Source organism: Artemia franciscana, chromosome 15, assembly GCF_032884065.1.
Source record: "Artemia franciscana chromosome 15, ASM3288406v1, whole genome shotgun sequence".
Lineage (NCBI taxonomy): Eukaryota > Metazoa > Arthropoda > Branchiopoda > Anostraca > Artemiidae > Artemia > Artemia franciscana.
In genome coordinates, this window is record NC_088877.1 from 29,201,824 (window position 1) to 29,228,120 (window position 26,297).

General features: G+C 34.7%; 2 protein-coding genes and 1 long non-coding RNA gene across 5 annotated transcripts in view; 1 reads left to right on the top strand and 2 right to left on the bottom strand.

The window, feature by feature from the left end:
• LOC136036296 (tetraspanin-5-like) overlaps window positions 1–14,150 on the bottom strand; it is a 53,553-nt gene extending 39,403 nt beyond the window's left edge. For all 3 annotated transcript variants that reach the window (XM_065718445.1, XM_065718444.1, XM_065718446.1), the window contains exons 1-2: window positions 13,754–14,150; window positions 522–642 (exon numbers count right to left, since the gene is read on the bottom strand). In XM_065718445.1, the coding sequence (XP_065574517.1) occupies window positions 522–642; window positions 13,754–13,852 (220 nt within the window). In that variant the 5' untranslated portion in view covers window positions 13,853–14,150. The remainder of the gene's footprint in view (window positions 1–521; window positions 643–13,753) is intronic.
• Window positions 13,094–23,660, top strand: LOC136036298 (uncharacterized). Its single transcript, XR_010619686.1, has 3 exons — window positions 13,094–13,233; window positions 19,642–19,789; window positions 23,426–23,660. It is a non-coding gene; the product is annotated as an uncharacterized LOC136036298 (long non-coding RNA).
• Window positions 15,826–20,306, bottom strand: LOC136036297 (segmentation protein even-skipped-like). The gene is made up of 3 exons (XM_065718447.1): window positions 20,189–20,306; window positions 18,402–18,604; window positions 15,826–17,105 (listed from the first exon to the last, which is right to left on the bottom strand). The coding sequence occupies exons 1-3, from the start codon at window positions 20,259–20,261 to the stop codon at window positions 16,731–16,733; spliced, it is 651 nt and encodes a 216-aa protein (XP_065574519.1). The 5' UTR covers window positions 20,262–20,306; the 3' UTR covers window positions 15,826–16,730.
• Window positions 23,661–26,297: the final 2,637 nt, after the last annotated feature.

Genomic DNA, 26,297 nt, shown 5'->3' on the forward strand with positions numbered 1-26,297 from the left:
TAACAGATTCAACTACAGCAAAGCGTTAATTTTTATCATTTTGAGCTGTAAACATGGCTGGTCAACAGCAACAGTTCTGCCCTGTGTTCAATATAGTTTATCGTAGTCGATTTTGTCATTGGGCTGTCAATGACGAAGATCACTTCCAATTGATTCCAAAAAGCTATATTGAATGCAGGGTTTGTCTTGAATGTTTGATCAGACCTCTGCAAGGTATGACCTACATCATGTCAAAGACATCCATAAGAAGGGCACGCTCATTTAAGTTTGTCGGGGATTAGCAGCTATGACCTTTGTCAAACTCTTAGAGGATTTGAATCCAGCTTATGTGATAATGTCATTTATCTTGCTCTGCAGCTGTAGTCTAATTTTGTTCTTTTTAAGTTTGACTTATTATATGACATTATTTCAGTTCCTTATAAGTTTTAATATCACTCTTTACTTTTCTTTAATATCTTATGTCCAGCGTTGTCTTAATTTAAAATATACAGAATTTATGACATATAAACAAAAGTCCTTACCAGTAACTATTAAAACAAATGCTGGGTCGAGTGCAATATTAGTAAGTTTGCTGAGATTATTGAACGTGTCCTTTTCGGTCCATGCCCAGATTCCGATGGCCATTATGCTAAGGCCAGTAAGCTGAAAAAATAAACAACGGGTTTATATCACAGCCTTATTTGATATGAACTTCGTCACGTGAACATGATTAACAAAAATGATGCTATTGGTAATGATTCATCTTTTAATGGTATATTTCTATCTTTGTTTGACAGATTAGAGAATCAAGAAAACTTGTTGCTCACTAAAGGGTGTTATTCCTGACAACCCGTGTCTTAATGGGAAGAAAAATGCATGCTCTGAATATATAATTGAAAATGAAGCTGACTTATAAGACTGACTTAGGAAAATCGTTGCAAATACTGACTGAAAAGTCAATATATTTGAAAATCAATCAAACTTCGATTGTCCTAATACACTCAGGCTATCTCAGTTAAATGGCCTTACTATTTGGGTCTCAGTTATGATTCCGCAAGGTTTTCAAAAACAAAATTCATTTCACCAAGTTGTAAATTAGCAAAATAAATAAAATGTTTGGTAACACTGGTAGGTTATTTTAGAGATATGAATTTAATAACTTTACTTTCCTGTCTTCTTGCAAATACGACAGCTTTCCACTAGTCATGAATATCTGCAAGAAGCTGGATAGTAATAGTAACTTACGAGTTAGACTGAGACTGGATTACACTCTCTGAGCGACAGCTTTGAGGGCTAAACTTTATCAACTAAAAATTTGAAAGTACATAGGCCTACACTCATCTCTAACTTATAAGTTAACAAATGAGTGAATTTAGGAAATGAAGACATCTTCCTGCACTTTAAATTTGGCTCACATTGATTTCTGAAGGTTTCTTGCACATAGAACAGCCGGTTTTAAGCTTAGAAGAACTGTTCACCGTTTTCTTTTCCAAAACGCCATTGTAACTGTAGCCTAGGGAAAAACTGCTAATTTTCAGAGAGTAGTTTCTTTACCATTTACTTAAACTCATGTAGCATGTCAAATCAAAGAAATGGGCAAAAAGATTCACATACTCCTCAGTGCTACAGCCCCTCAAACCGACTAAGGTGGTCAAATCTTCACCTCCCACATTTTGAAAAATGAAACCCCTCTATAATTTAAGCATCAAATTTTGACAAAATCGCAGAAGGCAATTCTAAAATTCAATATAATTCAAAAATAACTAATAAGATAGCCAACCATTTAACCATTTTTTATTAAATAATGTCTTTCAATGCTCTTTTGTAAGGGCCTTTAATTTCATCCAAGTTTCATTGGTTTTTGCTTAAATTATTTTAATTCTCCTCTTTCCATTATCTATCCAACATTGGGTTATCTTCTATCTACCACCTAATTGTTAAATCAAAATGTTTTGTTGACTACTGAAACCGAAAAAGACAGCTTGAAACTGATTATGTTTAAAATGGAAGAGAGGGATGAATTGTTAATTTTGGACAAATATCGATCAACAGAAGCCTGGTAGTACTTACCCTTAGCATACTTAGCTAGCCTGTCACTTTATCTGCTTGTAAGAAACAAGCAACAGAATTTGCTAACTGTAAAAAACATTGCAGTCAAGGATTTTTAATGAACAATTACATTATTAACCGTTTTTGAATGGTGTGGTTCAAATTCTCTAATAACTATTAAATTATTAGAGACATTCTCTAAAAATGTTAGCCAACAATTGTTGTTAGCTCATGGAAACCCAACTGCTAGTTAAGACTCCTTGTTAGGACAGCAGAAAAGCAGCAATTGTCTGCAATATTTTTTAAACAATAGCTTTTGTAATAAAAAATGGTCTTTTTTTAAAAATTAGCTTTATGAATCAACTCTTCATAAGAAGTTAAGTAAAAAACAAAATATATCATCAACATAATTGATTTTCTCTATATAGTCAAGGGCTATCCATGCATCAGCAGGAGGGGCATGGACACAGTAAAACTGGAAGCAGCTTTGAAAATTAAACTGATCCAAATTTCTTGAATCTAACAGAACAAGAACTGTGTTATTATAATTTTTAGTTAAGGAGTGGGAATGCAACAAACTGTTACTTCTTTTTCTGCAATTTGATTTGTGTTACAACTGAATATTACTATATACTTCTTGAATTATGATAGATTGGAAGCATAAGTCTTATGTATGGAGGGAGGTGGAGGTGAGCCCTCCCAAAAAAATTACCTCCATCAAAAATGATACCTTCCCATGCTTATGCAGCATGAAGACTCCTCAGAGACTGGATTCCTAATCATGCAATCTATGGCTCTTTTCAGCACTAAGAAGATACCATTCAAAAACAAAATTATCAAATATGAAATAGTGCATTAATTTGTAATTCATAAAAATATAATTTGGGTATAGATTGGGCATGGGTCTAGTAATGGACTAGAGCTTCTTGAGACTAGAACTTTCCTCTAAGAGCAAAAATTAGCTCTACTGCTTTGTAATTAGGTTCTTTCTTCAGGACCAAAAAGATAGATAATACATAGGTAAAAGCAGACATGTCACTATATAAAATAACAAGCTGAATGGATGAGAGCAATGATAAATCGAGCAAACATTTTCAAAGATGATTTATAATTTTAAAACGAACTCATTGGATGAATGAAAATTGCTTGGTGTCCACCGACTCTGTACTGTCCTCAGAATTAAAGCTGTGATTGGCCTGCATGATGTAATACAGAAAAAATCCCTCTTTTCTGGAGCCAGCACACTAAAATATATTAAGAAAAATGGACGTAAAAACCTTCCCAAAGCAACAAGGGTGTTTCTGTGAAGAGGCTTAGATCCTGCACAAATCATGCTATATAAAAAGATCTACGAATGGTCTCTGATCCAGACTGAGGGTTTAAGCACTATAGTCAATATGTATTGTGTGCCTGTACTTTCTATTTAAAGAAATACATGGTGCTAAGTTGATGATCACCGTTAAGATCATCCAACAGTTCGTGGTAACAAACTGTAATAAGGAGTGACACAGCTCAATAGTAACCAAAATTCTAAAAAACGGGGTTTTGATACTAATAGATACATCAAAACAATCAGATTTTTATTCTGATTTTAAATATATTAGTTTCATCAAATTTAGTCTTACCCATCATAAGTTATGAGCCTGAAAAAATTTGCCGTATTTTGAAAAATAGGGGGAAACCCTTTAAACGTCATAGTATCTTAACAAAAATCACACCATCACATTCAGCGTATCCAGAGAAACCTACTATAGAAGTCTCAAGCGCCTATCTATAAAAATGTAGATTTTTGTATTTTTTGCCATAAGACTGATCACGGGTGCGTGTTTATTTGTTGTTGTTTTTTTCCCATGGGTGATCATATTGACCCAGTGGTCCTAGAATGTCGCTGAAAGGCTCATTCTAACGGAAAAGTTTTAGTGCCCTTTTTAAGTGACCAAAAAAATTGGAGGGCATCTAGGGCCCCCCATGCTCATTGTTTCTCAAGAGTCACCGGATCAAAATTTTGAGATAGCCATATTGTTCAGCAATAACAATGTCTTTGGTGATGACTAACTCCCCAACAGTTCCCGGGGGAAGGACTGCAAGTCACAAACTTTGACCAATGTTTATATATAGAAATGGTTATTGGGAAGTGTATAGACGTTTTCAGGGGGATTTTTTCTTGTTGGGGGAGACGGCTACGTGGGATGATCTTTCCATGGAGAATTTATTATGGGGGAATAAAAATTCCATGAAGGGGCGCAGGATTCTCTAGCATTCTTTAAAAAAAAAACAACGAAAAAACTAATATGAAAAAGTTTTTCAACTGGATGTAAGGAGCAGCATTAAAACTTAAAACGAACAGAAATTATTACGCATATGAGGAGGTTCATCTCCTCCTAAATACCCCGCTTTTTACGTTAAAGCATTTTTTGTAGTTTCAACTATTTATTCTATGACCTTTGTGATTCAGGGATCATTCGTAAAGAATTGGGATAAAATTTAAGCTTTAGTGTAAAGAGCGAGGTATTGCCGAGGGGACGAACCCTCTCATATACGTAATAAAATATACGAATATAGAAGCTCGTTATGTAAGTTAATTCGTGAGTTACATATATTTATTACTATATTCTAGTTTCCTAAAAGCTAGTTGCCTAGTTGCCTAAAGTTCTAGTTGCCTTTTCAAGTAACCGAAAAATTGGAGGGCAAACAGGCCTCCTATTCCACCCCTTTTTTCTCAAAATCGTCCAATTAAAACTATGAGAAAGCCATTAAGCCACAAAAAAAAATAATATATAAATTTCGTTTTAATTATTCATGTGCGGAGAGCCAAAATTAAAACACGTATTAATTCAAAAACGTTCAGAAATTAAATTAAAAGAAACAAGTTTTTCCAACTGAAAGTAAGGAGCAACATTAAAACTTAAAACGAACAGAAATTGCACTGTATATGAAAGGGGCTGTTCCCTCCTATATGCCCCATTCTTTACACTAAAGTTTTTTTTATTGTTTTAAAAAGTAGAGTTGTGAGAAAGGGTCAAACTTTAGCGTAAAGAGCGGGGCGTTTAGGAGGGAACGGCCCCTTTCATATACAGAGTAATCTCTGTTCGTTTTAAGTTTTAATGTCGTTCCTTACTTTCAATTGAAAAAACTTGTTTTTATTTATTTAATCTCTATCACAAAGTGCTGAAAAAAAAGTGCTGCTTATGCTTGTACATAAATTAAATTCTTGCACTTCTCCTCATTGATTGCTATGTTTATTAGGGCAAGAGGCTCCTTGGGTGGATTTGGTCAAATTAACGAAGGAAAACTGTTGGATTCTTATGATCGCACTTTTCTTTTAACAAAAGGCACAATTAGCTAAGCTCAGCTGGTTTTTGGCAAAAAACCAAGGCTTCACTATCCAATTGTATTCAATCTTCAAAACTATCGAACTCTGTTCAAAGCACCCTTGCTATGTGACTAATTATTTGTGTAAGCCCTTCTTATGGTAAAACAATACAAAAAGCAACTCTTCCCTGGTCTTGATGTACAAAAATGGGAATTCTGTTGGTTGTGGGTGAAAACAACTAAGAAAAAGACACATCAAGTGGTATGTTCATCTTTTAGCTAGCAAATTCATCAGATAAATAAAGAATTAAATAACCAAAAATCAAATTGGGAAAAACATATATACCGTTGAATTCTTCATTCAATACTCTTTCAAAATATAATAATTTCTGCTGTCAAAATTGCGCCCCAGCCCATTGGACTGGGTAGTACTTAGACTTAATAGGGCAGGTATCACTGTGAGCCTAATTCTGTGATACCATTCAATTCAATGTGAATTCAATGTGATACCATACAAAAGTTTGCTAATTCTGTGGGTTTGACATCGTCTTTTATCCTTGTTTCTCATCAGCAGTGGGTCCCAGGGGCGTAGCGTCAGCATTTTTATTGGGGGAGGGGGTCTCCATCCAGAGAGTCAAGGGCCATGGGCTATATAATAATCTTTTCTCCAAACTATTGGAGGAGGGCGACTGCCCCCCCCCCCTCAAAAACGACACCACTGGTGGGTCCATAACATCAAATAAACTCAGTTTGAGAAAACAAAATCCAAAGACTTTTTTATATATTCTAGGGCTGGTAAACGATAAAAATCCTTTAGGAATAAAAGACATGTGCCATTCAATGTTCTTTACAAAAATAGTACTTGCAGTTGGATTTCCATATCTCTCCTCTTAATAAGGCTGGAGTATCATTCTCATCCTTCTTCTGAAGAAAAAAAAACTATAATATTAGAAGAGCAGTATCATTTGATTGAATCACTACTCTTGAACGGGGTTTTGATACTAATAGATACATCAAAACAATCAGATTTTTATTCTGATTTTAAATATATTAGTTTCATCAAATTTAGTCTTACCCATCATAAGTTATGAGCCTGAAAAAATTTGCCGTATTTTGAAAAATAGGGGGAACCCTTTAAACGTCATAGTATCTTAACAAAAATCACACCATCATATTCAGCGTATCCAGAGAAACCTACTATAGAAGTCTCAAGCGCCTATCTATAAAAATGTGGATTTTTGTATTTTTTGCCATAAGACTGATCACGGGTGCGTGTTTATTTGTTGTTGTTTTTTTCCCATGGGTGATCATATTGACCCAGTGGTCCTAGAATGTCGCTGAAAGGCTCATTCTAACGGAAAAGTTTTAGTGCCCTTTTTAAGTGACCAAAAAAATTGGAGGGCATCTAGGCCCCCCCACGCTCATTGTTTCTCAAGAGTCACCGGATCAAAATTTTGAGATAGCCATATTGTTCAGCAATAACAATGTCTTTGGTGATGACTAACTCCCCAACAGTTCCCGGGGGAAGGACTGCAAGTCACAAACTTTGACCAATGTTTATATATAGAAATGGTTATTGGGAAGTGTATAGACGTTTTCAGGGGGATTTTTTCTTGTTGGGGGAGACGGCTACGTGGGATGATCTTTCCATGGAGAATTTATTATGGGGGAATAAAAATTCCATGAAGGGGCGCAGGATTCTCTAGCATTCTTTAAAAAAAAAACAACGAAAAAACTAATATGAAAAAGTTTTTCAACTGGATGTAAGGAGCAGCATTAAAACTTAAAACGAACAGAAATTATTACGCATATGAGGAGGTTCATCTCCTCCTAAATACCCCGCTTTTTACGTTAAAGCATTTTTTGTAGTTTCAACTATTTATTCTATGACCTTTGTGATTCAGGGATCATTCGTAAAGAATTGGGATAAAATTTAAGCTTTAGTGTAAAGAGCGAGGTATTGCCGAGGGGACGAACCCTCTCATATACGTAATAAAATATACGAATATAGAAGCTCGTTATGTAAGTTAATTCGTGAGTTACATATATTTATTACTATATTCTAGTTTCCTAAAAGCTAGTTGCCTAGTTGCCTAAAGTTCTAGTTGCCTTTTCAAGTAACCGAAAAATTGGAGGGCAAACAGGCCTCCTATTCCACCCCTTTTTTCTCAAAATCGTCCAATTAAAACTATGAGAAAGCCATTAAGCCACAAAAAAAAACAATATGTAAATTTCGTTTTAATTATTCATGTACGGAGAGCCAAAATTAAAACATGTATTAATTCAAAAACGTTCAGAAATTAAATTAAAAGAAACAAGTTTTTCCAAGTGAAAGTAAGGAGCAACATTAAAACTTAAAACGAACAGAAATTGCACCGTATATGAAAGGGGCTGTTCCCTCCTATATGCCCCACTCTTTACAATAATTTTTTTTTATTGTTTTAAAAAGTAGAGTTGTGAGAAAGGGTAAAACTTTAGCGTAAAGAGCGGGGTGTTTAGGAGGGAACAGCCCCTTTCATATACAGAGTAATCTCTGTTCGTTTTAAGTTTTAATGTCGTTCCTTACTTTCAATTGAAAAAACTTGTTTTTATTTATTTAATCTCTATCACAAAGTGCTGAAAAAAAAGTGCTGCTTATGCTTGTACATAAATTAAATTCTTGCACTTCTCCTCATTGATTGCTATGTTTATTAGGGCAAGAGGCTCCTTGGGTGGATTTGGTCAAATTAACGATGGAAAACTGTTGGATTCTTATGATCGCACTTTTCTTTTAACAAAAGGCACAATTAGCTAAGCTCAGCTGGTTTTTGGCAAAAAACCAAGGCTTCACTATCCAATTGTATTCAATCTTCAAAACTATCGAACTCTGTTCAAAGCACCCTTGCTATGTGACTAATTATTTGTGTAAGCCCTTCTTATGGTAAAACAATACAAAAAGCAACTCTTCCCTGGTCTTGATGTACAAAAATGGGAATTCTGTTGGTTGTGGGTGAAAACAACTAAGAAAAAGACACATCAAGTGGTATGTTCATCTTTTAGCTAGCAAATTCATCAGATAAATAAAGAATTAAATAACCAAAAATCAAATTGGGAAAAACATATATACCATTGAATTCTTCATTCAGTACTCTTTCCAAATATAATAATTTCTGCTGTCAAAATTGCGCCCCAGCCCATTGGACTGGGTAGTACTTAGACTTAATAGGGCAGGTATCACTGTGAGCCTAATTCTGTGATACCATTCAATTCAATGTGAATTCAATGTGATACCATACAAAAGTTTGCTAATTCTGTGGGTTTGACATCGTCTTTTATCCTTGTTTCTCATCAGCAGTGGGTCCCAGGGGCGTAGCGTCAGCATTTTTATTGGGGGAGGGGGTCTCCATCCAGAGAGTCAAGGGCCATGGGCTATATAATAATCTTTTCTCCAAACTATTGGAGGAGGGCGACTGCCCCCCCCCCTCAAAAACGACACCACCGGTGGGTCCATAATATCAAATAAACTCAGTTTGAGAAAACAAAATCCAAAGACTTTTTTATATATTCTAGGGCTAGTAAACGATAAAAATCCTTTAGGAATAAAAGACATATGCCATTCAATGTTCTTTACAAAAATAGTACTTGCAGTTGGATTTCCATATCTCTCCTCTTAATAAGGCTGGAGTATCATTCTCATCCTTCTTCTGAAGAAAAAACTATAATATTAGAAGAGCAGTATCATTTGATTTGAATCACTACTCTCCACAAATATAATGGTTACTGCCATGACAATTGCAACCCATCTTACCCCCCCCCAGCAAGAGGCAGACATTTTGAGAGGTAAGGAGCGATTGTCCCGCCCCCTAGATTTTGAAAAAAAAAGGTTTCTTTTGTATTTTTATTTAAAAAATGAAGAAAGTGAAAATTGCACCCCCTGTTTATAATTTTGAAATCCTTTTTTTTGTATCTTCATTTTAAGTTCAACGGATTTATTAACAGATAAAAATATAAATATCATATAATCAAAATACTTGGTCCATTCCTGAATACCAAGAATCACAATATTTACATTTTAAACATAATACAAAGCATGGTCACTGCTTGTAACCTCAGATAAAACCCTGCCCCTCATAAAAAAAAAAAAAAAAAAAAAAAAAAAAAAAAAAAAAAAAAAAAAAATACCTTCTTGCACCTAGTCCTCGGGGAAATAGCCCTATAAAAATAATAATAATAATAATAATAAGTAAATATAAACAAATTCAATCTAATTCCAGATTTCATATTTTTTTTTATTTTTAATATATTTCTATTATATTTGAATTAATCTCAAACTATTTAGTTATTACACCTTAATTCATAAATTCTTCAATAATTCTAAAAAAATTATTGTTTACTCTTTTATTAAATAATTCAAGGACCTCCAATCTTTCAGCTCTTCTGGGATCAGTTTCCATATTTCTTCAATTGTTATATTTAGAACAAATCTGATTGTATTGTTGGGGTAGTGGATATGTGCAAGTTTGATAAAGACTGGGTATGCAGATTATGCTGGCCCAATATAGGTCAAAATAATGAAACTTATACTAAGAAGAAGGTTCAAGTGTTCTAGATGATAATATCAGCAAGATGAGTGAATTTATGGATGTTTTTGAGGGTTCAAACTAATGTCAAGAAGAATAAGTCACTTATACTAGGAATAAATGAGAGTCAAGAAGTGATGTTGGGTAATGAGAAGAATAACCAAATGGATAGTTTCACTTATCAGAGAAGTATTATTAGTAAGGATGGTGAATGCAGCAAAAATGTAAAAAGTGAAGTCTCAAGGTACGTTCTTTATAGTTGAAAAAAGATTGGTAGAATGGGAAGAATGGTAGAATTGGTAGAATGGGAAGACAGCTCTGCAAACCAAGACTAGAATATTTGAAGCTACAGTGATGACAGTGGTCAAGCATGGTTCTAAAATATGGGTGCTAAAGAAGACAGAGAAGGATTTGGTATATGTCTTTCAGAGGAGATGTTTATAGTTGGTTTTGGGTATGATGCCTGTTTGACTGACCCTATATCAAACAACAAGCTGTAAAAAGAAATACACTCCATTTTTTAGGGCTAATGTGCCTGGTAGAGCAATTGCCCAACTGCTCCAGTGTCCTCCTAATAACAGTACCTCCTTGTCCCCTTGTAAATAGTTCAAGTGACTGTGATTCTCTAAACTTTTGCAACCTAATTACCCCTCTCTATAGTATTCCAATGAAAATTTATGAACAGAAAAAACCTTCCTTAATCAGTTTGAATCAGACTTATTGAAGACTTTTATTCAATAAATCTAAGTTTTAGATTCTAGTTTCTAAGATTAAAATAAGGTTCTAAGATTCTAAGTTTTAGAATCATGTCTTTAAGCTTTTGGTTACTATGGAGCATTTTACCTTTTAGTCACATTAGGGGATCAAAATTGAATTTCCCTTAGAAATGACTCATGAACTATGAAAAAGCATAAAAAAAGGCATTAAGGGATGTATTCACTCTTATCCTAACTAAATTATGCTAAAAACTGAAAAAAAATTCACCAGGATGAATTGTCAAAAATACAAAAAAAAAGAAAACAAAAATAGGCATATTTAAAAATGTCTTTTTGTTCTAGCATGTTTCCTTCTTCTGAAGAGTTGCTATTTTAGACTTTTACCAAAATCACTTATGTAGAGTAGCATTCACAGGTCAAGGCAGTAAAATTCTAGACAAATTACTTTTTGCTATTGTGGAAAGGCATCACATCAATAGTCATAGCTTGACATCAGTACAGGCCTGCCAAGTTTTGCCAAGGTCATATAGGTAGCAAAAAAAGCTAAAAAACAGATGATCTCCTGGCAAAGATGGAATATCAGCAGAAATGAATTGCCCTTTTCACCAATATACAGAATATAGGGAAGATTCCTTGTGAATGGACCAAGGGGATATTGGTGAAAATTTTCAAAGGGAGAGACAGTGTTGCAAGATGATTGGAGGTATCAACCTTCTGATGGTACCATGCAAACTATTGGCTTCTGTTACATTGCACCAGATTCAAGAGGCACTGGATCAGCAAAAGAGTAGAACACCAAGCTATATCTACAAATTATTGACTTTGAAAAGGCATTTGACTTGGTTGACCAAGAATGTTTGGAGAGTTCTCAAGTATTATGGGGCATAAGAAAAATTAGTGAGCATGATTATCTCCCTCAATGAAGAGACTGAGAGCCACATCAAGACTAAGAATGGCACAGCCAGATTTTTCAAGATCATGTCTTGTGTTTCTCAGGATGTGTACTTTCCCCATTTCTTTTTGTAATTATAATGGACTACAACTTAGGACAAAACTCTGGATATGGTGTAAAAGTAAGCAGTAAGAAACTATCTAATTTGGATTTCATAGATGACATAGTCTTGCTAGAAGATTCTAAACAGAGGTTATAGCAGTTAATTGATGTCATTATAGAAAATTCAGAAGAGTTGGGCTAACCATTAACATTGACAAATCAAAAAGCATGCCCCATCACAAGCTCACCACATGTTTGGCATCAAAAGAATATAAATCTAGAGCAGGTGAAGGATTTCAAATACCTGGATAGCTGGATCAGTTGTGATGACAAAATAATGGCCAAGATTAAATGCAAAATTTTTCCATCAACCAGAGCCTTTAATAGACTAAAGTCCATTTGGAGGGGCAGCAAATATTCTTTATGACTGAAGTTATGTCTCTTCAATAACAATGTGCTCTCTATACACTCTATGCTAGTGAGTAGGGCCTACTGGAAAATGAATCAACAGTTTGAAAAGAGAATTCCTGAATTCAAAAATATGTGCTTAAGGAGAATTTTAAATGTAAGCTGGCAACAGAGTTAGTAACTCTGAAATTCATAATAGAACTGGTCAGTCTCTCATTACTGCTATTCTAAGGAAGAAAAGGGGGAACTATATAGGAAATGTACTCTATATGAAAGAAGGCTGCCTTCCTTGGACATCCTAAAACTGGAGACCAGGCAACAGAAGAAGACAGGTTGTCTATACAACATTTTGCAAAGAACTTTGGACTGAGATCTGAGGATGGCTGAGACTTTGTTAGGGTAAAATTCTAGTTAATTAACTTCTTGCTATTTCAGAAAGGGTTTAGGTTAGGAAAATGGAACTTTCTGGGATGAATCTACAGACTAAAGTATGTCCCAAGAAGGTATTTTGAAGCAACTACCTCTACTCCTTCTCCCTCTAGAGGGCCCTGACCTATGATGACCTTTAAAAATATGTGTGTTATAAAAGTGAAACCTTGCAAAATAGATCTTCTGCTTAATTGAAGTACAACAAAACTGTTTTCAGCTTCATAACTTTGCTCAATTCCATTTTATATGGTTTTAATGATATGCAAATACATTTCCTAAATTTTGAAAAAAAACATTGATATGGCTCAAAATTCTACTCAAATAACAGGAATTGCATTTTTCAGAACTAAAGGCAAAGAAAAAGCAACTAGTAACTGAAAATTAAGGTAAAATGTTGTTTTGTCAAAACTTCAATAGGTATAGACCTGGCATGTAGGCAAATTTCAGGGCCCTCTAGAGGAAGAAGGAGTGGAGGTGGGTACTTTAGAACACCTTCTTGGGGCATATTTTAGCCTGTAGACCCATTCCTGAAAGTTTCATTTTCCTAACCTAAACCCTTTCCAAGATAGCAAGAAGTCAATTAACTAGAATTTTGCCCTTTGTTAGTACCTAAATGGGAAGATGTCACTGTGGCAGCATTGCTCTGGGACAAGTAGAGAGGCTTTGTCAACACCTTATGTGACACCAATTGTACAAGAGGAACCAAGGTCTAAGCCAAGGAAAGGGGTTAGGTTAGGAAAATAAACTTTCAGTAATGAATCCAGGGCCAAGAACCCACTCTAGAAAGGTATTGTCAAGTTACTATGTTAACCCTATTTGATTTGTAAATCTTAAGAAATTTATCTAGGCCTACTTGACAGGATGTAATTTTTGTCAAAATCCCTTTGGAGGGTTAAAGTTGGAGCCAGTTTTCTCAAATCAAGTGAAAATGACAGTGAAAACTGAAAAATAAGCCATATAGTAACAAAAAAGGTAAAGATATACTAAAGAAAACTAACCCATTTCTGCTGATGCTTGAATTATGTAGGCTAACCTTAGTTTTGACAAATTTTTTGAAGAAACTAAATTTCAGCTGGGGGGATAAACTGGGATCTGGGGAGAGAGGCAAACTGAGGTCTGGGAAGGAACTTGCCCCTCTGCCATATAACAAATTATGCCCTTGCTACTTCACAGGTAAATACATATTGAGATTTTGACAAAAAAAAATAAAAATGCCAAAGTAGTAGGCTACCCTAAACTTTTCTTTACAACACACCTTTACCAGCTTGACTAGCCCTAGTCTGGACTAAAAGAAAAATTGAACATACCCAAAAAATAACATTGAAGCTGAAGATCAGATACTTTAGACAACAACTGACTTCACTTTGGTCCCTCCTATATTTTCTATCTCTATGATGTGAAGGCATCTTGCCACAAAATTGTACGCTACTTAAGATCCAGTAAAATCACTCAACAAACAGAGGAGCCTCTGCACTGAAACAAATCCAAAACACTTGTGGCCTACTCAATGCTGAATTAAGGCATGCACAAATAGGCTATTAGTAACGTTTCTGGAAACATTAAGCAAATTTATCTGGCATTGTAATATTATATCTTAGTTCCATAGTGAGCTAGTTATGAGCAAGTATTGTGCATTTGTGGTCAAATATGCTACTCTGGTTTGTGACTCATCCGACGATAGTAAACATAATTTTCGTGCGTTTCTTCATAAAATGAAACTATTTTTTTTTCGGCATTTATATACGTATTTAGTAAAGCAAAATTAAGCTTATGATCTGGCTGGCCAAGCAAATTTAACTTTTTAGCATTGTACAATTTGGCATTGTACAGTAATTACAAAGAAATCAAAGGAAAGAGAGCAGAATAGGGAAAACCCATGGAAAAAATGTGTGTTGCCTCATTGTTGGCTGCCTGCCAATAGATTTTGACCCTTAATAAGGAAAATATAATTTCTAATTTGTGACTGAGTGACCCCTTTGTAGTTTTTCACAAAAAATTATTTCTATATGATGTGGGTGGAGTAAAAAAAAAGTCAAATTCTTCATAGTAATGGAATGGTAAGTAAATAACGGTCCTTGTCAATAACAAAAGTATAAGAGCCTAACAATTGATAAGACTCAAACGAATAATTAGCTTTTTCTTTTGATCCTAAATATGTATTTGTTTATTACTAATAAGTGCATTTATTAGTACACAAGAGAGTTCGTATAATTATAGAAAACTCAAGGAAAACAACTTAATAAGGGGCAATTTCGGTAAAAATATGCCGTCAACTTTTGCCTGCATTGCAAGGGTACCCATGAGCTGATATATGAAGCCATTATAATCAGAAATGTTTCCCCCGAACGGAATGGCGGGAATTTCTGTATTTTCCCCCTGAACGGATACGTTTTTTTGTGTTTTATTATCCTTTTTTCCAGGAGTGATTGTGTTTATCTAGTTGTCACTTCGATAAAGATTAAATTTTTTACAGTTATGAAGTATAAAGGTGTCAAAAATGTTTTTTTGCTATTCAAAATTAAATCACAAATATTGAATTAAATTTTTTAATTTGATTTTCATTATCTTAGTTTTAATGTTTTATTTTGAACAAACTACTTTGATAACGGCTTACTTTTAATAAATACTGAGTCTAATGGCATTAAGCAATTTGGCGTTTGATAACCAAGTTCAAAACTATCGATATTGTTAAAAAATATCCTCCCAACGCTTCGGCATTGCTCAACAGAACTGAATGCTGGGAGCTTTATGTTTTGCTTAGCTGTAAATTTTTTCCCATATAGATTAGCATTCATTGTTACATCATGTCGTGAATACCCTACTTTGAAATCAAGGCTTCCTCACTACAAAAAATAAGTTTCGCGCGGTATTAATAGAGGAAACAAAAACTTTCTCACTGTTTGAATAGATGGCATTGTATTAATTGAAAATAAAATCGTTGGAGTTGTCTTTCTTCCTTTATTACCAAATCACTCTAATATAAAATATGTTACCAGTAATGAATATATAGGCCACATAGCCTTTTGGAAACACAGACGTTTAACTGAGTACATAAACACAATATTCTGTTATTTTTAGGTATACAAATTGGTGTGTAGAAAATAAGAGTTAATGTAACTATACCTAATGCGGTAATAACTAGGTTAGTGTAATCTGTTGATAGTCTTAATGTATAGAGTTAAAAATAGATACAGGTTTTCATCCAATCTCTGGTGTTTTTCTGTCATCGTTACTACATACTATGACATTTTGCTAATTAATGCAGTTTGAGTTGGGATTTACAATATTCAAAAGTAGAAACACCAAAGTGCAATCTTGTATTCTTTAATTCGTTTACTCCTTGCAACTAAAGCAAAACCTGGAAAACGTCGTATTTAAAGTAGCAAACATTTATTTCACATAATTATCACTTTATAAAAATATGTCTCCATTAAATATAGAAGCACAAAAATCTACAATTATCACTGTCTATTTATCACATTACGAGAAATATCTCGCTTTAAAGTAGCTTAAGGGCAAATCATAAGACACAATATGACAATAGAAGGGAGGAATGAGGCCCACCAGACTGTTCATGGTGGTTGAAATACTTCGGAATACCTTTAAGAATACTTAGAGCACATGCTTATGTGCCCACTTATATCAGAAATCAGAGGTATGAAATGGTCTAAGTAGGATCAAAGACCTCTGAATGTGAGGAGCTGGAAAGGATTCGCTTTGCTGGTACACAGTCACCAAAACACAATAAAAAAAATATACAACGCACTTAAGAATTACAACAGGACTGAACTATGGCAAGCCTAGAACAATTAAAAGGTAGGAAGAACAGGAAGAATAAAAATAACTCCCTGAGGACCAGCCATATAACGCGTCTGTTCGAACGAAAAATTGTTGATGACCTCTGACTTTAAGAAAATATTAGTTTTTATTCTATTGTTGTATAAACCTATGTTTAAAAGAAAATTTAAAAGTTACAAATTAGATGCATTAATTTAGAGAAAATACATCAGGGCTCAGAAAAAAGTACATGACAGGACTATTAAATTTCTTAAAGTAAATCTTTTGAATTGCTTTCTGTAAAAATAAAAGAAAAAAGAAACGTGGTTAGTGTAGTTGTTCTCCAATTTATATTGCATCTTTTCTTCAAATAGGTTGAAATTATTGCAACAGAGTGCGTGATGATGACTCTTATGATGAACACATGCATAGCAGTAGAAGGATTGTAACTCATGACTGCACAAACATTGTCTTTCATGGAAGGGGACACTCAGTCAAGACTGTTTTTTAAAAAGGCCTAAATAACTTCGATTCACATTTAGGACTTGATGGTTCACTCCTAGGTGATGGTGTCCTTTCACAACACGTCGTTGAAGATAACGATGAAAGTGGAGATAACGAACCAATTGAAGAAGGGGCAGCCTGGAAGTGAGGTATGTAATGAGGCATAAATGGTTCAGGTTCAACATGGACATACGGCTGATAGGTTGCAACTGCATATGGATATGGTGCCAATGCGTGAAAATATGATTGCTGCATCGCTAGTTGCATTTCTCTTTGGCGAACGGTCTGTATGGCCAGATAAGCAGCAAAATTGGCATCAGCAACAGATATAGGCATTTGAATGCGTTTTTGTTTCATTCGACGATTTTGGAACCAAATCTGTAAAAGAAGATACATTTAGAAATAACATTCATTGCCAAAACACAACGATGCAAGGCATGGGCTGAATTAATCATACTCTGTAGTGCTCAGACATATAGACAAGATGGGCTTTGGGCTTATATCTCCATCAAAATATTGATATTTTTCCGATATTTATTATAATTTCTTATATTTCAATATAATTTGATTTTTTGCGTAGTTCCTGAGCAGCTCCCCCTTCCTTCCCAATAGAAAAAAAAACTACGTTTAAGTGTCTGATTGTATTAACCATGGATCATTTCATAAGAACAAAATTGTTAGTTATTATTGATTATTTTTCTTGACGTTAGAAAGTTGAAGCTCAGAAACAAAAATAAAAAAGAAAGAGGAACTCTTATAATTATGTCACCTTTAATGCTATATATCTATACAAAGATACAAAGTAAGTTACAGCATGCTAACAACACATATTTTATACAGATAAGAAAAAACATCAAGACGAGAAATTTATAGATGACGTTCTAGTCTTCAACCGAAGAAAAACAAATGTAAATGAAAACAAGAAAAAAAGACCTAAATGACCGCAAAAACCCGCAACTTTTTCTGTCATAATCGTTCACTGCAGGAGGGCCGGTGGGACCCCCAAGATTTTTCTGGAACCCTCATTCCTTCTTTTGTTCCTTTTTTAGTAGAAATTTGTCAATTACTGGCACTTTTGTCGCATTGAGCCCCCCAAGATTTTCATCATTAGCACCCTTCTCAAATTGGGCCTCCCCCAACATTTTGCTCTAGATCCACCCCTGGTTAACAGTTAAAAGATGAGAATTTTCTCGAGATTTGAAACTTATTTCTTTTATTTGCTGGCTAGTAAGGTTCTCCAAACTTTTCTGTTTTGTAAGGATTTCGTCCAAACACCTATAATGAAAATTAACAATGTCTTATGCCAAAGACATAAAAAGTAGCAGATCAGACTTAATAAAAATTTGGGTATGAATACCCGTTGACGTCGAACCGAAAATTAAAATTTGTAGCAGAATTCTCTTATGATTTGAGGAAATATTATAAGAAAAGAGTGAATATAGCATTTTTAATAGGATTTCGGTTTTCCCTAGGTATTCCGCAGATTCTGTAGCTTCTTTTTTTGTCCGTAGACAGTCATCAAATTCCGTAGATCCACGAAAAAATCTGTAGAAGTAAAAACATACGGACAAATTAAAATAAAAAATTAATACAAAATTTGCATTAATACAAATTAAAATATTTAATATATTTGGTGCAGTATTTTTTCTGTAAAATGAGATTTAAAAAAATCACCTTAATAGTGGACTCAGGTATTCCGATTTCACTTGAAAGCTCAAGTCTACGTGTCCTTGAAATGTATGGGTCCTGTGCATATTCCTTTTCCAGTTTTTCAACTTGAGACTTGCTGAATGCTGTCCGACTACGTCTTGCAGCATCATTTTCTTGGTAGCGTGAGCGAGGAACTCCGTTTAGGTGACCAGGTGGTAACATTCCATCTAAAAAAAAACAAAGTAAGAAAAGAATAAAAATCCTCCAATGCCATTGCTGGCGCATAGGCGTCGAATCGACGTATCAGTTGCGGGTTTTTTGTTACAAGGACAATTAGCAAGCCTGTCGTCCATAATTGCTACGATCCCTGGCTCTCCTATTCCAAATTAGAGCATTAATACGATTTGCTACAACCGAGTAAAACATGAATAGCCTACATATTTCGATATTGGTACAGGTCAAAGGGAGTGAGTTTAGACCTTGCCTTTTCCCAAATCGACTGTTAAACGCTTCTTCCTACGATCTCTTAGATTTTCATATGAAATCCCTATTTATTGCACTTTCTCGAATGTATGCTCACTGAAATGTCGCTCATCAAAATAAATTAACACATATCCTAAGTAGCTGGGGCATCCATCCTCAATTTTAGACAAGATGTCTTCAGCTGAAGGGGGCGGAGTGGGGGAAAACTTGGGATTGGAGGGAGCAGTTGGCCCCGAACCTATAGCAAATTACAACCCTGGTTTCAGAGCATATCATTTACGGGCTATAGGGCATATAATAACAAATACGTGTATTTACAAGCAAAGCTTTTCAATTTTTCTTGGTGGGGAGAGAGCGCCAAAGAAATTGTGGAGGAGTCGTTTTTTCATGTCCTCATTTAGACAACTAAAAACTTAAACAGCATCAAAGCCTATTTCTAAGTATGGTTGCGAAATGAAATACAAAAAAAGACTTTGCTAAAAAGTAAGCTTTTCCTAACAGCTGAAGAAATCAGCAGGCCTAGGCCTATATTTTGTTCAGTTTCAAGTTAGTCTCAGCTTAAACCCTTTGCAGCTCAAATTAAGAGTAAAACAAATTTATTTTTATAGCCTATTCCACAGGAGTCAATTCAAGGAAATGTAGGAGGGGTGGGGGGTTCAAATCCGGTTAGGGGGCAATTTCGTTGCTTTTTTTCAAATGATCTTTTGAAAATCTTCAAATCTTTCAAAATCTTTTTTTTCAAATGAAATACCAAGACAAGTAATACAAAGGCATTTTTCAGCGTAAATAGGACCAAGAGATGGGTTTTTCAAAATCTAGAAGGAGGGGGCTTCAAAACTCCAGTGGTAGCAATTCCCCCTCCAATTGCCGTGTCTGGCCAACTTTCAACAGAATGAGAACTAATTTCAGCTGTCCACTCTCGGCTTACGGTAAAATAGGCTTCTATACTATATTAAGTCACATAGGCCTAGGCAAATTATTTATTTTTGAACATTTGAAAAGTGCAAATCTAATAGTATCTAGTGGTTGTTTGCTACCGTATTAATGGAAGTTTTGAGCAAGGTAATTTCAACCTTAGAAATAATCTTATGGTGCAAATTGGGCCCAGAAAATTCGGGGAATCAAATGATATTTTTGTTGCTATTGCAGCTCGTTCAGAAGAGAAATCTTGCGCCAGATTTTCTTATTATAGTGTTCGATTCAGAATATAAAAAAGGTTGTTACCCCCCTTGCAGAGCCAATGTGCCCGATCGAGCCACAAAACAACCGTCATTCTTATGCATAATAAATTATCCTAGCTTAATCTACAATAGCCATAGTTTCCTTACCTATCTTTTCTATTGGAATGGCTTTTATGTCCTTATTAGAAAAATCAACTGGGGTTTCTTGCACACAAGACATGATACTTTTTTAACTTTTCTCTCTTAAAAACCAAGAATCAATGACAATAATCACAAAATAGCAGTCGTTAATATACGCCCCGAAGGGCTACTTCTTCCTTTCAGCTGATTGGCCACAAGTTGCGGAGCATTTGCTCTTCCCCGCCTACTGCGGTAGTAGAAAAGTTGAAAGAAGTCGGCGTGTGATGAATATTCATTGAAGTCTTAAAAGCTATTATTTCTTGGTATGGGTGTCAACTTATCGAATCGACTGATTTAGTAAGTCAAAATTTGCAAAGGATCTAATTCTAGCCTAGACCTAATAAATGATTGAAAGAATCAGAATGCTTATGGACCTTGAGATAATTAGAAATTATGCTACACAGAAAAAATTAAGTTAAGTATGAGGTAAAACCCATGCGATATAACATTTTTTGGCAGCAGTGTAGTTTAAGTCCTACTCTGAACTAATAAATAATTACAAAATTACTGTAATAAATAATTACAAAATTATTAAAATATATAATTACAAAATTCTTACATTATTAAATTCTCGAAATTTTCTATTCATTTGGACAGAAGAGATCGCCTCCAGTTTAATTGCATCCCAGCCAGGGTCGTAGCCAGGGTGGGTAGTAATAAATACAGGTAGTGAAATGCACGCAAATTCTTCCGTTTTTCCAAGTTTATTTTTGTAGCCCCCTTCCACCTCCCAAACAAAATGTTGGATACGATCCTATTCCCAGCCCCCTCCTCTTATTCTGTGGATTCACCACTGGCCATGTCTAAAGAGGAATACAGTTAAATTGGAGGCGACTCCGAAAATCTCATAAATAGGAAATTTTGGGTGTAATGCTGTAGTAAATTTGTTATTAAAACCTTTTTGTTCGTTGTGACCATCATCGTATTTTTAAACAGTTATGAATTAAAGTATTTCTCCTTTTCTTGGTTTAGAAGTATGTAATGTCTCTGCGAATTAAAGAACTAGACTTTAAAGAACGCTTTTTTTCTTGTATTTTCACTGAAAATACCCTTTTTGGTATTTTCATTAGGAAAAGTAGAAGATAAACATATGGGGAGGGGGATGGTTCAGTACATTGACCTTCTAGATACCTTTAGACATTAAAAGACCCTAAGTGTTTTTTTTTATTTATTTGTCTAGTTCAGGTGAGGTGGGGTTCAAGCCTAAAAGCCAAACCATACATCTGCGTGTTTGCATGGCCCCTGGATTTGTCCATTAGACTTGTATATCGGAGTGGCACTATAACTGTTAAGTCATTTACTGAAATGTTTTGAAAGTTCCGTATAGTTACAGGACAACCAAGAAAAAAAAGGATTCTTTATTCCCGAGGATGTTTTATCACATCACGAATCTCAGAATTGGAAGAGATGATTATGAGTAAATTACCATTGCCAAATTTACTTTAAAAAAATATTGTTGAAAAAGTGTAAGTTAGCTAAAAGACTAAAACTAGGGGTTGTATATTTTTGTCCATGGGAATGGTTGATTTTATGGTTGTCATAGCAACTGAAATAGTTATTATTGAATTTCATGCACTAGTTGCAAAAAGAATATTCACAAAAGTATGACTATGAAATTATTCATTATCAGGTACTAACCCAAGAGTTGTTTCATAAGGGAGGGCGACAAATAAAAAAAAAACGAGAAGGGTTAAAAATAATAATAAAAAAATACAACTTGAATAAGAAGCGCCCACAGATTCAAGAATATTTAGAACTTAAAGGGGGAGGACAGTCGAGCCAACAGTGTTGAAAAATATTTAGAAAAGTCTCATTGGAACAGAAACTGTAAGTTCTAGTGACTACAAAGTGCTGGTTTCAGTCATTTGGTCCCACAAAAAACAAATGTTGCACCTAAGAGGACAAAATTACTACCCATCAAAGTTTTGGGATAGCTACTCAATTTGAATCCAGGGTCAGGTCTAGGGAAAAGGCAACCCAAACGGCGTCCCCGGGAGGGGGGGGGGTAAACAAGCTTTATTTTAAATTGTAATATTCTTAGGCAAAAATTGTAACATTTACATTATTGACGGTGCAGCAGGGGGTGGCAAAGTCTGCGTTTGCCCTCCTTGAAAAAAAGCTAACTCTTTCTCTGTTTGAAAGTACCCGCATCCTTTGGATGAACACTTTCAGTTTCGAAGGACATATATACAGGATATTGAAAGATTCAGTCTCTAGACACATAATTATGTCAATATAAAATGAATGGTAATAACAAAACTTTTTTTTAATAACTTACGTTTGAATGAGTAGGTACATTAGAGAATTCATTGATTTATGTAATGTTTTGTATACTTTTACACCAGCTTTTACGGGGAAGGAAGGGGGTTCAGTAGGTTATTCTATGGCAAGGAGTGTAAAAAGTGAATTTGATTGCTAAAGTCCGTAGAGGTCGTTCATGCAAACGTGAAGAAGGTTGCGTTTTACCCGCTAGCTCCCCTTCAGTCTTAGAATCAGCGTTAGGAATGTTTTCAGAATAAACGTCAAGGATGGGTGACTTATATAGGACAGAGCGTCATTTGTACTTTACTGAAAACAATTTTCGCCTCGAGCAATGTGTTTTTTGCCATTATTTCAACAAAAAAAGGAAGATGATCACCATAATATTCAAAGTAACTAAAAAGGACTAATGAAAGTGGACTGACTGTTTAATACACAATAATGTTGGTTCCTCAGAATCTCAGATATTCTGGATTTATTAACGTTATGAAGGAGAAAATATATAACATATATTTGCATTTCAGTAAATCGCAAATGACGCTCTGACCTTTCGAAGGCTTGTGGGGAGTTAACCCTGCTGCTAGTTGTAATAATTTGTGTCCATTCTAAGTTTGATTTGATTACCAAAGTAAATTTTGTTGCGTTATAGGTCTCATTTATTCGTTGAAACTGATTTCTGTTCTTTTAAGATTGAATTATTATTTGATTTGATTTCTGCTTGTCTTGGGTTTAGGTTTAATTTTGTGTTAAAGATTTCTTTTTTTCGAAAAAAGTTTTTTAAATTTATTTCTATTCATTTTTAATTTATGTTGCCTTTCTAATTAGATAATAAAAGTAATATTTGTAAAGCTTTTTTGCTTGACTGCTGAATACTTAAGACTTTTGCTTGCTGTTTACATTTTGGACTAAGTTTTGCAACAAATTTTAATGATGTTTTTACTATAGAACTTAAGATGGATATTTGGAAGGGTGAATATTATTCAAACAAATGGAGTGGAAATCTGCATAACTTTGGGCCTTCTTCAATGCGGTGCAGAAGCCACCTTGACCCCCATCAGGTTACAGCCTTGAATATAGACGAATATTCATTGACCGTTTAATTATAAGTCTTATTGAGTAATATTTTACTTTAAATTATTGTTTGTTTAAATAAACATATTTTGAAGTCATATAATGAAAAGAGCTCCAATTTCTTGTTTAAAATAAAAATGGGACGTCAAGAATCAATACAACTGGATTTGTTTCCGATTGGGGTTCATTTGATTGTAAAACTTTAAATAAAGTATCTTCGTGGCCTTAAGAAGATACACATAAGGAAGAGACTATTTCACACTAAGAATCAATGCAAATACAATTTTCATAGGTGAAAGGTTCATTAACAATACCCTCACCCACTCCTTTGTTCCTGGGGGGAAAGGGCTGTAAGTTGCACTGTTTGCCCATTGTTCACATATAGTAGGCTATTTGTTATTGGGAAATATACTTAAGCTTTTTTTCGTTGGGAGAAATTTTTTGCTGGGGGATTTCTACGGGGGGAATTTCCACGAGAAGGAAAGTTTTTAGGGGAAATATTCCAGGGAAAATTTATACGACAAGGGAGAGGGAAGGGGATTTTTTTTAGCATGATTTCAAAATCACTCAGAAATTAAAGTAAAAAAAAATAATTGGAATTGAGGAGCAGCATTAAAACTTGAAACGAGTAGAAATTATTATATATATATATATAAGGGGGTTGCCCCCTTCTCAATACCTCAGTCTTTATGCTAATGTTTGACTTTTTGTTCCAATTATTTAAGGATGACTCCTGATACACCAAGACCGTTTAATTAGAATAATAAGCTTTTTTATAAAATCACAAACATTTTAGCGTAAAGTGCGAGGTACTGAGGAGATGGCAACTCCCTCATATACGTAACAACAACCAAAATACAAATCTGAAAAAATTGCAGTTTAAACAGTTCGAGGTAACAAACTGTAAGTAAGGAGCGACCTGGCTCAATAGCAACCGAAACTCTAAAAACGGTTTAAGAAAAAGGACTTTGATACCAATAAATATATCAAAAGAATTGACTTTTTATGCTGATATAAAATATGTAAATTTAATTAAGTTTAGTCTTACCCATTACGAGCCTGAGAAAATTTTCCCGATTTTCCAAAAAAGGGTGAAAAACACCCTAAAAGTCAAGTGATCTTTATGAAAATCACACACCATCAGATTCAGAGTATCAGAGAACCCTATTGTAGAGGTTTCAAGCTCCTATCCGCAAAAATGTGGAATTTCGTATTTTTTTGCCTGAAGAAACATCATGGATGTGTGTTTATTTGTTTGTTTTATTTTGTTTGTTTTTACCCAGGGATGATCGTATCAATCCTGTGGTCCTAGAATATCAGAATAGGGCTCATTTGAGCGAAAGTTAAAGGTTCTAGTGCCCTTCTTAAGTGACCAAAAAAATTGGATGTCAACTAAGCCACCTCCCCCGCCACTTTTCCCAAAACTGTGCGATCAAAATTTTGAGAAAGCCATTTTGTTCATCAGATTTGAAAGGCTCAATAACTATGCCTTTGGGTATAACATGACCTCCCCCCCACAGCCCCATGGGAAAGATCTTCAAGTTATAAAATGTGCCCCTTGTCTACGAATAGTATTTATTATTGGGATGCATGCATACATTTTCGGGTGAGAGGGACAAGTTTTTTTGCTGAGGGCTTTTCCATGGGGGAATTTTTCATGGAGAGGGAAGTTTCCACGGAGTGAACTTGTCAGGGGAAATTATAAACTGCAGGAATTTGCCAAAATTCTTATACAACATTATTTTTATATGTCTTGCTTTCTCTTTCCCGTCTCAATTTTATGCATGGAGAGGTTAAGAGTAATTGTCCGGGGTAATTTTTCACCGGGATTGTTTTCATGGGATATTTCCGTGGTGAGGGGGCTTCTCGGTAGAGGTGGGGTCGGATTTCATGGTATTATTTAAAAAACGATCAGAAATTGAATAAAAAAACAAGTTTTTTCTACCGAAAGTAGGAGCGACATTAAGACTTAAAACGAACAGAAATTATTCTGTATATTAAAGGGACTGTCCCCTCCTCAACACCCTGTTTTTTAAGCTAAAGTTTGACTCTTTCTCACAGCTCTATTTTTTAAAATAATAAAAAAAAATTGGAGGGGAAAGTCCCTTTCATATACGGATTAATTTCTGTTCGTTTTAAATTTTAATCTCGCTCTTAACTTTCAGTAGAAAAAACTTCTATTTTTATTTAATTCTTTAAGAAAGACTGCTGAAACACAAAAGCCATTGAATTTGAATGAGATGTACTTCCTTAAGAAACGCTAAGACTTCAGCGTAAAGACCAAGGGTTGTTTTCAACCCTTGAGAATGTTTCAAGGACCAAGGAATGTTTTCACTTCGTTTCAAGTTTTTATGGTGCTTCTTACTTTCAACTGACCAAATTTGTTTTTTCATTGTTTTTTTTTTTAATTTAATCACACACCGGACGACCACTCAAAACCACTATATGTTATTTAGAAATCGACCAGTTTTGGAAAATTGGCGTTAAACATTGCGAGATAACATATAAAAAGTAAATATTGTGTTTCGAACAGGGTTAAAAAGTAAAGGAGATATCTACAGGGTTTTTGCGATTTCAAATAAACATAGATGGAAATATAACTGGAGACTCAGTATTCAGAGAATGTGTTTTGATTTTGAACGACCGAGGAGCACAGTGACAAATTTGGAGAATGAGATAACATTTCGGAGGGGCAATGGTAAACTCTTAAACCGAATTATCCGTTTTTCAGTAAATACTCATATAT